We start from the raw sequence: 12,727 nt of genomic DNA on the forward strand, positions 1-12,727 counted from the left end.
TAGCATATATTTTGATTTGTTTAAAAGTTTTTGGTTACTACATCATTTCCATATGTGTTATTTCATAGTTTTGATGTCCACTATTATTCTACTATGTAGAAAGTATTAAAAATAAAGAAAAACCCTTGAATGAGTAGGTGTGTACAAACTTTTGACTGGTACTGTTGACTGAGCAACAGGCAAAACGGCTACTGATTTACAAAGCTGAATGTCTTCCAACTCCCCCCCCCCCCCTCTCTCTCTAGTCTACTGTCAGAACTTTGCGCCCAACTTCAAGGAGAGTGAGATGAACGTGATCGCCGCTGACATGTGCACCAACGCGCGGCGCGTCCGCAAACGCTGGCTGCCCAAGATCAAGTCCATGCTACCCGACGGCATGGAGGTCTACCGGGCCGGTGTGGGGGTGGCCGCTGGTGTGGGCCTGGGCCTGGCCCTGGGAGCCGCCGGACCCGGGGTGGTGCTCCCCTTCGAAACCGACTTCAAATCCCTGACCCCCTCTAGCCTTTCCCTGGACCAGAGGCTGTACCCGGAACTCAAGGACCCACTCAGAACTCACGCCCTGTTGGACATGGGCAGCCCGGGATCGGGGGTGGCTGTAGGGGAGGACGTGGATGCAGAGATTGTTGTTTCCCAGGCAGGGGGGGATGAGCAGCAGGAGGAGGAGGAGGAAATGGGGTTGGATGGTGTGGAGGGAACGATGATGCCGGGAGGCGAGGCCGGAGAGCGGGGCAACATGGCCCCGGGACAGGAAGGGGAGGAGTTTTGAGACGGCCTGATAGTGAACGGGCAGTGAATATCCCCTGACTACTGTCTCCGATCCATCCAGCGCCACACTTTGTCTATCGCTTGCTATTTCTTTTCTCCTCCATCTCTTGTCCTCCTCCACGCTCTCCAAAGGGAACCTCTCAGCACGAGAAGCCACGCTTGCAGAACTTATAGTACTGTGCAATGAACAAACACACACACAAAAACACACACACTGCAGTGTATTCTTTAGCAGGACAGGGAGTACAAGAAGTACAAGATGTTTTATGCTGAACAGACACAGGCATTGCTGGGGAACAAGCAGAATGACTTAGCGAATATAAGAAATCTCTCATTTAAAAATGGAAAAACATTACTTTACTATTTCTCTAGATAATTTTTTGTGTTCTGGTTCATCTTCAAGACCCAATTGTAGAAAACTGAACAAAGTAACACTGTTGTGTTATCATTCCTGCATAGCAGTAGAACTTGCTACATAACAGTTTCATCTATGGAATAGATCAGATAAGACTGTAAAATGATAGCCCTCTTCTTGGAATAGATAGATAGATGTATATGATCATTTAAAACACAATACAACCACACATGTGGATAATGCATTTAAAATCATCAAGTTTGACACAAAAAAAGTTTGAAAACATATCTCCATTGTGATCCTCTTAAATAAATGGTTAAAACATAAACATAGTAATCCTAGGGTACACAGTAGACCTAAACTACCAGACATACTTGGGTTACAGATATAATAATAATGAATACATTATTGTTTAACCTGTATTGCGCTTTTCAAATGAAAGCAGAATGGGTTCTGAAAATAACCTCAGTAACGCTGAAGCAGCTCACACTGCACTGGCTGTGTAAAAGACTGAACGTACAGTTCTCTACAGGAACAACATGGATCAGTGTATTTAACACAAATGACCATGTTCCTTCTTTAAGTGCCACACAAATTCTTGGAAGATATCATATGATCTCATCTCAACATACAGAGCAACAAATCAGTTGAACAATTGCATGTGGGGGAAAAACCAAGCATGTGATTTTGTGACAGAGAAGAGAAACTTTTAACCTCTTACCCTGTTGCTTAAGGGTTGTGGTTTTCCAACTGATTGAACACTTGATCTGGAAATATGAAGGGCTTTTTTGTCTATGGATCATCCTTATACAAGATGATTTCTTCTATTAGCCAGTCAATGCAATGCCTGTGTCTTTTGGTGGATAGACTCACGTATATACACACACTGTTCCCACACACCTTGTGATTTTAACATCTGGTGCAGTACAGATGCATCTGAGACACTGACCAACCAGCTTAACAGTGTTTGCATCATTTAGCACACCTTTACAAAAAAACACACAGTATCACAATGGCAGAGACACAAACATGCACTAACACAACGCTTGCATGCAAAATGAGTACAGAGAATCAACAACAACAACAGAGCCATTTATGAATCTGCATACAGAAAACAATCAGCAGTTGCCTGAAGATAGATCATTAATACTCCAAGGAGGAGAGACTGGTATATGTGTTTCTCTTCGGAGTCATGCGTTTGGCCTACGTTTGACCCAGATTAGTGTAACCTGGGTTTGGCCTTGGCCTGGGGTGGAGGCATGCTAGAGACATGCTGAGAAGAAAGGATTGACACCGACTGCAGCACCCAGCCTACAGCTTCCTTTCATCCTCCAACAAATTTTTGTTGTTGTAAATTATTGAATGAAACTAATATGAGAAATTTCTTCTGGCTTATTTGAAGAGGTTATAGGGAGGGTATTGATGATAAACTTATGGAGCTGCTGAGATATGACTGTTCTAAAGAAGTAACTGACATTTGCCCCCTTATCTTGGAAGGTTTGAGGTTAGTGGACTTGGACGGGCGGTCATGCTGACGACGACAGTTAGGGAGATGAGAGACAAAATGTTGCACAGCGGCATTTACTAGTTTTGTCGCACTTTTTCTGTTCTAGCTGCCACAAGTAGGGAGTCTAAATGGAAGGGTTGCTTGGGGTAACATATTGATAGGCCTATCAGACACCCACACGGTATGTATGTTATAGTTTATGAATGTGTACTTAATCTAACACCTGGTTAAAAACATGAGGTTTAATCAACTCCCAAAACAGTCATTTGAATGGACAGCCTTTTTTTGTTGTTTTATAATTGCATGATGGGAAAGCACATCATGTTTGTTAGATATTATTGTTCTGGAAACATCTATATTTACTAAAAAAAACAAGATTGATCTGGTTTCAGAAACAAATCTATTTTTGTCCCCAATGTCATTCGACTACAGCTTACACTGGGCCAACTTTCAAAACGCTGGCATGCTTGGCATAACATAACAATGAAACAAGAGAGAACAAACAAGATCACATTTCCTCTTTCCAATGCTTTATTATATGTGCCATTTTCAAGATTGGGCCAGTTGTGTTGTGTTTAATATATATATGATCCTGTCGTATGGTTCTTTTGGGGATGGTCCTGTTTCTGTAATTAGGAGTCCAGATTTATAATTGCACTAGCTAGGAAATGAGAAAACAAATAAGTTTACAAGAGTATTTTTTGAGAAATGTGACCTGCAGGGAAGTGGGATGAGTGAACGGTTGTTTGAGACTGTGGGTGAATGTAAACTGTAGCACTGCTTCAGCTGGTTTCTAGCCCTGGTAGAGCATAGGAACAGTACTGTACATTAAAGTACAGGATCTTGGTGCCACAAGATACAATTATTTTCTAGCATCTTGTTGCATCTGCTCATATAAAGTGGGCCGGAGAATGGAATAACATTAACAATTATTTGAAAGAAAGGTGACCGACTTTCCGTCTTAAGGGCACTAGAGCTGCTGTGTGATTTCAATAAAGAAGGATGGTGAAGATGTCTGCCGATGTCGGTGAATACCCAAATATACAGTCAAACTTGCCATGTTTGTTGGCCTATTGATAGGTTGTTCACTTATTCTATCTACATCCCCAACAAGAAACCAATTATGTTCCTTGTTCTTTATCTCATCTATAATTAAACCTGCTTGTTGCAACTCATTAATAAGATAGGACAGATAGACGGTCCGAATACCAAGCCTGTAATATAAGTAATAACTGCTTTCTCCTTTGGTCGATTTGCATGTGCAACCACTACTGGCTCTAAGGGGAAGTGAAATGCTTTCCAGTGCAATACTGTCATCAGGTAGGGAGTTTCCCTGTGATGGGAAATGTTGATACGTGTCCTGTTCTGAAGAAGGGGCGGGGGGATCAGTGCCTTAATCGAGACTGCAGGGGAAGAGTGTATTGTGCTTAATCATCTGTTTGTTTTGGGACTTCGACAAATAATTAAACTAGCTTTATTAGAGTCATGATGACAGAATGGAGAGCCAGGTATTGTTTTTTATGTACAGTTCTGAATGCTAAGGTAAAATAAGTGCTGACAATAAATAGGCTTTGTTTTCACAGAATACATTGGCAGGCGAGGTTAGAATGTTGGAGGGGACTTGCTTAGAAAAGTACCCCTTTACTGTGTGCTCCTGTAAGCAAATAATACAAATATTAAGACTCTGGTATGGAGTGATTTCAGTTTCAACATAAATTGTATTTGAATTCCATAATATTTTATTTGTATTAGGATATTACATTTGAATTTAATATTTTTGAATTTGTAATGCACAAATGCATGAATTGAACTTGAATTGAATGAATATTGCATTCAGTTTTAAAATTATATTTCAATTCATTCAGTTTCAATATGGTAGATATTGCATTCATTGTCTGTTTATCAAGTTTACAAACTATAATTTAAAATTCATCGAAGTTTCATATATTCAATTTCTCAGATTAATTCAGATTTAGTTTTCAAATTAAACTCTCTAAATGTAGATTCAAAACTACAGACAACATCCTTGTACTTTGCCAGCCAGGAGAGGTAGAGGAGAACAGATGCTCTCTGTGGTAAACCAAAGCTTCTGGCGGTTTCTAAAGCCAATTTTCTTCCTATGAATTTGTCTCAGCTGTTTTGGCTATAAGCTATTATAACCCCATTCCAGGAAGCTAAGACTCTCTGGAACATGGACATGCCTTCTGTTCCCGTCTATGATGAATCACAGGTGCACAGGACACGTTAAAAGGGAGTGTCATACAAAAAATGCTATTTGGTCCCCATAAGAATATAGTAGAATAGCCCTGTCATAGCTATTCTAAGGATAGCCTTTCCACTCCCTATTTCTTATTGTTCTTGTGACTGACTGGGTTAGAACCAGGTCTCTTGCATGTCACAAGACTGTGTTAGCCCTCTAAGCTGAAACTCAAAGGGATGAATTCAGGAAGCTAACACAAGTCTTAATGTGTTCAGCAAGGTTACTCATCAAAAGAGCGTGGTTCTTTGAACCACCTCAGTTACATTTCACCCCCTTTGACCTCATACTCAGAGATCACGGCACCAATATAGCTAACTGGGTTTGAAATCAGGCCTACTGCACAACATTCTGTGGCAAACAGAAGCAGAAGGATCTGTCCACCCCATTTAATGAGAGTGCAACAGAGGTGGTTTGGTGATCCATGCATGTGATGAGCAACCTTGCCTGAGACCTGAAGACGTGTTTATTTGACTGATGGGGTTCTAACCCAGGGCTCATGTGCGCCAGACAATGCAATTTTTCAGGTCTCAAGACAAGTTACTCATTATGCGAGCGTGGTCACCGAACCACCTGTCTTACACTTCACCCCCCTTTGACCTCCTCCTTGAAGAGACCCTTCCAAGTCACAGAACCAATGTCTAGGCTAACACAGTCAACCCAGTAAATCACGTTACTCTTGTAATGACTATCCTTACCAGAGACTTGAAACTAACACTTCTAACACAAACTCAGACATGTCAAACTAACACATCTTTAGGTCTCAGGCAAGGTGACTCATCAAATGAGCGTGAACCACCAAACACGCTCATTTCATGAGTAACCTGAGTTCGAGTCTCAGTATGAGCTGAATCATTGGGAAGCAGTAACGTTAAAGGAAAAATCCACCTAAAAACTATATTTTTGTATTTTTTTCAATAATACAGTCCCAAAATGTTTTGCATGTCAGCTGTTAAGTTTTCAAGATATTGGACTTTCAAGAAGTAAAGTGTCACTTGCCACATCATCATGATGATGCAAAATGCATCATATGACGCAAAAGACATATGGCATGTGACACTTTGCTTTTTGAAAATCCTATATCTTGTAAACCTGACTGCTGACATGCAAAACATTTTGGGATTGTATCAACAGTGGACTTTAAAAAAAAATATATATATATTTTGGGTGGAGTTTTCCTTTAATAAGCCAGCAGCGAGTCGTCCTTTACATGAACTTCTTGAATTTTTACCTATAATCAAATCAAAATCTATTCAAATTTCTAGGCTTTAGCTAAATGGGCTAACACAGTCTTGTGACATGCAGGAGATCTGTTTCAAACCTTTTCACTCACAAGATAAATATTAAATAGGGAGTGGAAAGGCTATCCTTAGAAGGGCTATGACCGGGGCTATTCAACTATATATTCTTATGGGGGCCAAATTGTGTTTTTTTGTGACACTCCCTTCTTACGTGTCCTGCGCAGCCTGTGATCATTATAGAGGTGAACAGAAGGCACGTCCATGTTCCAGACTGTCTTAGCTTTCAGGAACCGGGTCATAATAGCTTATAACCAAAAATTATTCAAACACTAGAGCCAAATCCATAGAAAGAAAATCAATTCAACATGTCACATTGGCTCTAGAAGCTTCCGTTTACCACAGAGAGTGTTTGATTCTATCTGTTCTCCTCTACCTTTCCTGGCTGGGAAAGTATCAGAATGTTGTCTCTGGTTTTGAATCTGAATTTAGAGAACTTCTGCCCCTGAACAAGGCAGTAAACTCACTGTTCCTCGGGCCATCGTTGAAAATAAGAATTTGTTCTTAACTGACTTGCCTAGTTAAATAAAAGTAAAATAAAATTTGAAAAAATGAATTTGAAAACTAAATCTGAATGCATCTGATCATTTGAATGTATGAAACTTTGATACCCTTGAAATGCTACTTTGTCAAATTGATACACATACAATTAATGCAATATCTACCATATTGAAACTGAATGTATAAATATTGAATTTTAATATTCAATTAAATTTAAATAGAATTTAAAACGGAATGCAATATTCATTCAATTCAGTTTCAAATCTTGAAATACAAGTTCAATTTATGAATTCAATGATTACATTTGTGCATTACAAATTCAAAAATATTAAATTTAAATTAAATATCCTAATACAAATACAAAAGTATGGAATTCACACACAATTTCTGTTGACACTGAAATCGCTCCATATTCTGGACTTTAGCTCCAATCCATTTGCCTTCTTGAATTGCAGCACAGTATGTGTCAACACGAGAAACACTATACTGTTTTGCATGGGCATGCTTCTATAGGTCTAGCATTTCTGACAGGCTAGAATAGTGGCATATTATCACATACACAGTAGATTAGAAACCTTTGTTAGTTTCATGCTACTTGATCAAATAATGACTAAGTTTACTCCACTTCTTGTCAGTAGTGATCTATACTGCCTGAGTAGCAGAATATTTAGTTATTGGTGTCATTTGTTATTTCAAAACCACCTGAATAACATGTAGACTTGATCAATCTGAAATATATATCACACACTCAACAGTTATCACCATGAATGATCACAGACTGGAAAGGCTTCAAATGAGCCATGGAGTAGGCTACAGTAGTACAAACTTTACCCATAGGAACCCTTGTTTTTATACATTGTCTTTGTTTAATGCTTCAACCTGTTTATATCTGATTCACTTCCTGCCTGCCTTACTGCATCTGTTGTACCTAAATCTTTCCAAGCCACACAACAAAAAATAACTTAACCCCACTTTATGTGGGGTCGAAGTTATAAATGAAATTATGCTGCGCTAGAAAACTGAGTGAAACTCAGAGAATGTTGTGGCTAACCTAAAGAGAGTGAGCTCTGTTTGTGGTTGCTGAAAAGAATGCTGTCCCATATGTATGTAATATAATGTTCTAGTTTACAATGTTTACTTAGTGTAGCACTTAGCTATTTCTTCAAATAGAGGCCTAATCTGAAACTGCATTTTAGTCCAACTTGTCCAACAAAACTGAATGAACACAATGAGCAGGAAAGATTGTGGGATTGTAGCGAGTGGGTGCTGAGGTCCACCAATTTGGCAACGCGCTGTGGATGGTCTGCACACAGTAGCCTACACTGAGCTGTTAAGTGTTCCCCGTACCAACTGCTTTGTGTGCCATTTGGTTACCCAATTCCTACAGAACCCACTTATACAGTGTTCATTCCTCTAGTGTGGTGGTCATGGAAGGGGAGGTTCTACACTAACTACAGGTCCTTTCGTATGGATTGCCGATATGACGAAATCCGTCAGGAAATCCCTGTGTGTTTCTTCTTAGGATCAGTGACGAAATAACAACAGGTCTTTGTTCAATGACTGTTATATAATGCATGCTGAAACATTGAGACGCCCATTAAATTAGTCCTACGTAACTGAGTCCATGATCCAGACACACCATGCAATTCATTTCAAAGGTACAGTGCCTTGTGAAAGTATTCGGCCCCCTTGAACTTTGCGACCTTTTACCACATTTCAGGCTTCAAACATAAAGATATAAAACTGTATTTTATTGTGAAGAATCAACAACAAGTGGGACACAATCATGAAGTGGAACGACATTTATTGGATATTTCAAACTTTTTTAACAAATCAAAAACTGAAAAATTGGGCGTGCAAAATTATTCAGCCCCCTTAAGTTAATACTTTGTAGCGCCACCTTTTGCTGCGATTACAGCTGTAAGTCGCTTGGGGTATGTCTCTATCAGTTTTGCACATCGAGAGACTGAAATTTTTTCCCATTCCTCCTTGCAAAACAGCTCGAGCTCAGTGAGGTTGGATGGAGAGCATTTGTGAACAGCAGTTTTCAGTTCTTTCCACAGATTCTCGATTGGATTCAGGTCTGGACTTTGACTTGGCCATTCTAACACCTGGATATGTTTATTTTAGAACCATTCCATTGTAGATTTTGCTTTATGTTTTTGATCATTGTCTTGTTGGAAGACAAATCTCCGTCCCAGTCTCAGGTCTTTTGCAGACTCCATCAGGTTTTCTTCCAGAATGGTCCTGTATTTGGCTCCATCCATCTTCCCATCAATTTTAACCATCTTCCCTGTCCCTGCTGAAGAAAAGCAGGCCCAAACCATGATGCTGCCACCACCATGTTTGACAGGGGGGATGGTGTGTTCAGCTGTGTTGTTTTTACGCCAAACATAACGTTTTTCATTGTTGCCAAAAAGTTCAATTTTGGTTTCATCTGACCAGAGCACCTTCTTCCACATGTTTGGTGTGTCTCCCAGGTGGCTTGTGGCAAACTTTAAACAACACTTTTTATGGATATCTTTAAGAAATGGCTTTCTTCTTGCCACTCTTCCATAAAGGCCAGATTTGTGCAATATACGACTGATTGTTGTCCTATGGACAGAGTCTCCCACCTCAGCTGTAGATCTCTGCAGTTCATCCAGAGTGATCATGGGCCTCTTGGCTGCATCTCTGATCAGTCTTCTCCTTGTATGAGCTGAAAGTTTAGAGGGACGGCCAGGTCTTGGTAGATTTGCAGTGGTCTGATACTCCTTCCATTTCAATATTATCGCTTGCACAGTGCTCCTTGGGATGTTAAAGCTTGGGAAATCTTTTTGTATCCAAATCCGGCTTTAAACTTCTTCACGACAGTATCTCGGACCTGCCTGGTGTGTTCCTTGTTCTTCATGATGCTCTCTGCGCTTTTAACGGACCTCTGAGACTATCACAGTGCAGGTGCATTTATACGGAGACTTGATTACACACAGGTGGATTGTATTTATCCTCATTAGTCATTTAGGTCAACATTGGATCATTCAGAGATCCTCACTGAACTTCTGGAGAGAGTTTGTTGCACTGAAAGTAAAGGGGCTGAATAATTTTGTACGCCCAATTTTTCAGTTTTTGATTTGTTAAAAAAGTTTGAAATATCCAATAAATGTCGTTCCACTTCATGATTGTGTCCCACTTTTTGTTGATTCTTCACAAAAAATACAGTTTTATATCTTTATGTTTGAAGCCTGAAATGTGGCAAAAGGTCGCAAAGTTCAAGGGGGCCGAATACTTTCGCAAGGCACTGTATATCAGGCTCTTTGCTATGGTCAGCTCTGAGCCTAGGACAAAGAAAAATATTATATTTGAGTGCATTTCGTCTACCGATACAAAACCTCCTATTGACCGTTTGCATAAACCCACCCAGCTTACAGAAATTGTAATAACTACAGTAAGGCTTGAGGTATTGTAAGACTGACTACTGTAATGGATGTGCATGTGAACCTATAGACAGACTCGGAAAATAACTGCACTAAGATTGTTTGTTTGTCTTTGAACATAATGCCAGCACTTTAGAAATAACAAAATAAAAAAATCTTTCAAAATGTAAGAGTGAAGGTTGGAGGACAGTCTTAAGTCTCTGGGAGCAACCTTTAAAGCCATGTTCTTAGAGCGCTGACAATCAGAACAGGGAAGACCCACCTGCACTATGGGAGATGTGTCATCAATAGCTGGGCTCCTGCTAATTCCTGCCTTGTTGCTTCCAGCTTTGCTATTGGTCCATGTGAGCTACCTACTCCAGAAAGGAGGCCTGTGGCAGTGCCAACTCTGGCCCTCGGGGTTGCCTAGGCAACTGCATGTTCTCTGTGCACCTCTCTCAGCTACTGTAGATTTGACTGAGAACCTGATTGATCTAGGACCTGCTGTGTTTTTTACTCCTAAATGTCACGGTCAGGATGTGGATAGTTTAAGTTGATTCTAGAGCAGCACTTTGGGGTAACTTAGCTTACTTGACTAATCTAGGCCTTTATGACAACCCACAGGGCATACACTGCTTGAATCAACGTTGTTTCCACATCATTTCAATGAAATGATGTTGAACCAATTTGGAATAGACGTTAAATTGATGCTTGTCCCCAGTGGGAAGTGACTTTTGACATTTGTCGATGTCTGAGAGATTGAGTTCCATTAAGCTGGAACCTGTCAAAATGGGACAGGAGAATGGGGTTGGTTTTAATGGGGGTGGAACTCTGTGACCACTTTATATTTTAAAAGATAATGATTCAAATGTATATGCGCCTTCTGACTCAAGCATCAATAATATATACAAGAGAAACATAAGATGCTACTTTCGATGTTGCATAAAGAACAAACAAATCTCCATTCCAAATATGTTTTTTCCTTCCACCGCCAGTTTTAGTTGAGGTTGACATTGTGTAGTTCACGAGTAAATTGATTTCTTTCAAATGCAATACTTTGAAGTCTGCCTTCTAATAAAACTCATTACTTCAACATATATTCCAGTCTTCTTGTTTTATATTCCCTGTTTGTCGTTATTCTTCTTCTTTAAACTGGCCACTTCAACATGTACCAGTCCTTGTTGAACTGGTATCAACATGAATAGAGCAATTGGCATGGTAGTCCAATACAGTGTTCAGAAAACTCTGGAAACAAATAGAAAAGGTTTCTCAAAATGATTAGTAGTTACTCTAGGTCCCTCAAATTATAATCTAGACCTCGAAGCGGTTTCACTGCTTCTTTTATTATTCTTATTCCTTCCCTCTAATCAAGGTCTGATTTAGACCTGGGACACCAGGAAGGTGCAATTCATTATCAGGTAGAACAGAACCAGCAGTACTCCCCACCTCAATCATAGGGTAAGATATACCCCTGCTCAGGTGTATCACTTTTAGTCACACGACAGTATGGAAAATAAAAAGCTATTGGGACAAAGCCAAGGCCAATGGGGTTTCCTCTAGTGTTCTGCCTGTGCTTAGCTCCATTCCGTTACTTTTTGGTTCGATCACCCAAACCAAAAAATAAGATAAGATTTTATAAGATAAGATAATAAGATATTGGTAAAATTACAAGAAATTTGCTCTAAAACAGCAAAATTCCCCACTGGGCATACACTTTGTTGATTCAATGTTGTTATGACATTGAAACAACGTGGAATAAATAAAAAATGTAATAAAAATTGTCACATGCTTTGTAGACAACAGGTGTAGACTAACAGTGAAATGTTTACTTAGGTGTCCTTTTCCAATGCAGAGTTAAAGATAAGATACACATTATATATATATATATATATATATATTATATATAGGAATAAATATATAGTATATTATATATAGGAATAAATACAAAGTGAATAGCAAATAAAAATAACAAGTAAAAATAACATGGCTATACAGTGCCTTCAGAAAGTATTCACAACCCTTTCTCCACATTTTGTTGTGTTCCAGCCTGAATTTAAAATGGATTCAATTGAGATTTGTTGGTCACTGGCCTACACACAAAGTGTGCCAAAGTGGAATAGTTAACATTTTTTTAAACAAATTAATTAAAAATGAAAAGCTGGAATGCCTTGAGTCAATAAGTATTCAACCACTTTATTATGGAAAGCCTAAATAAGTTCAGGAGTAAAAGCATGAGATGACTACCTCATCTCTGTACTACACACATACAGATAATTGTAAGGTCCCTTAGTTGAGCAGTGAATTTCAAACTCAGGTTCAACCACAACGTCTCACAAAGAAATGCAACTATTGATAGATGGATATTTTTTTTTAAAGCAGACATCGAATAACCCTCGACTGAGTCTATTGATGGTGTATCAATAGACTCAGTCACTACAAAGATACAGAAGTCCTGGCCTCCCGAGTGGCGCAGCAGTTTAAGGCACTGCATAGCCGTGCTAGAAGCGTCACTACAGACACTGGTTCATTCCCAGGCTGTGTCACAACCGGCAGTTATCGGGAGTCCCATAGGGCGGCGCACATTGGCCCAGCATTGTCCGGGTTAGGGGAGCGTTACCAGAGAGGAAGGAAACTGCTCAGTGATTTTACCAT

At 39.6% G+C, this 12,727-nt stretch overlaps 1 protein-coding gene across 3 annotated transcripts in view; it reads left to right on the top strand.

Moving 5' to 3' along the window:
* Window positions 1–3,624, top strand: part of LOC139408667 (nucleus accumbens-associated protein 2-like) — a 40,634-nt gene extending 37,010 nt beyond the window's left edge. For 2 of the 3 annotated variants that reach the window (XM_071152847.1, XM_071152846.1), the window contains one exon: window positions 246–2,730. In XM_071152847.1, the coding sequence (XP_071008948.1) occupies window positions 246–766 (521 nt within the window). In that variant the 3' untranslated portion in view covers window positions 767–2,730. Of the gene's footprint in view, window positions 1–245 lie in introns of all 3 variants that reach the window. The other variant, XM_071152848.1, reaches the window with a different exon arrangement.
* Window positions 3,625–12,727: the final 9,103 nt, after the last annotated feature.

The sequence above is a fragment of the Oncorhynchus clarkii genome, chromosome 5, assembly GCF_045791955.1.
Source record: "Oncorhynchus clarkii lewisi isolate Uvic-CL-2024 chromosome 5, UVic_Ocla_1.0, whole genome shotgun sequence".
Taxonomy (NCBI): domain Eukaryota; kingdom Metazoa; phylum Chordata; class Actinopteri; order Salmoniformes; family Salmonidae; genus Oncorhynchus; species Oncorhynchus clarkii.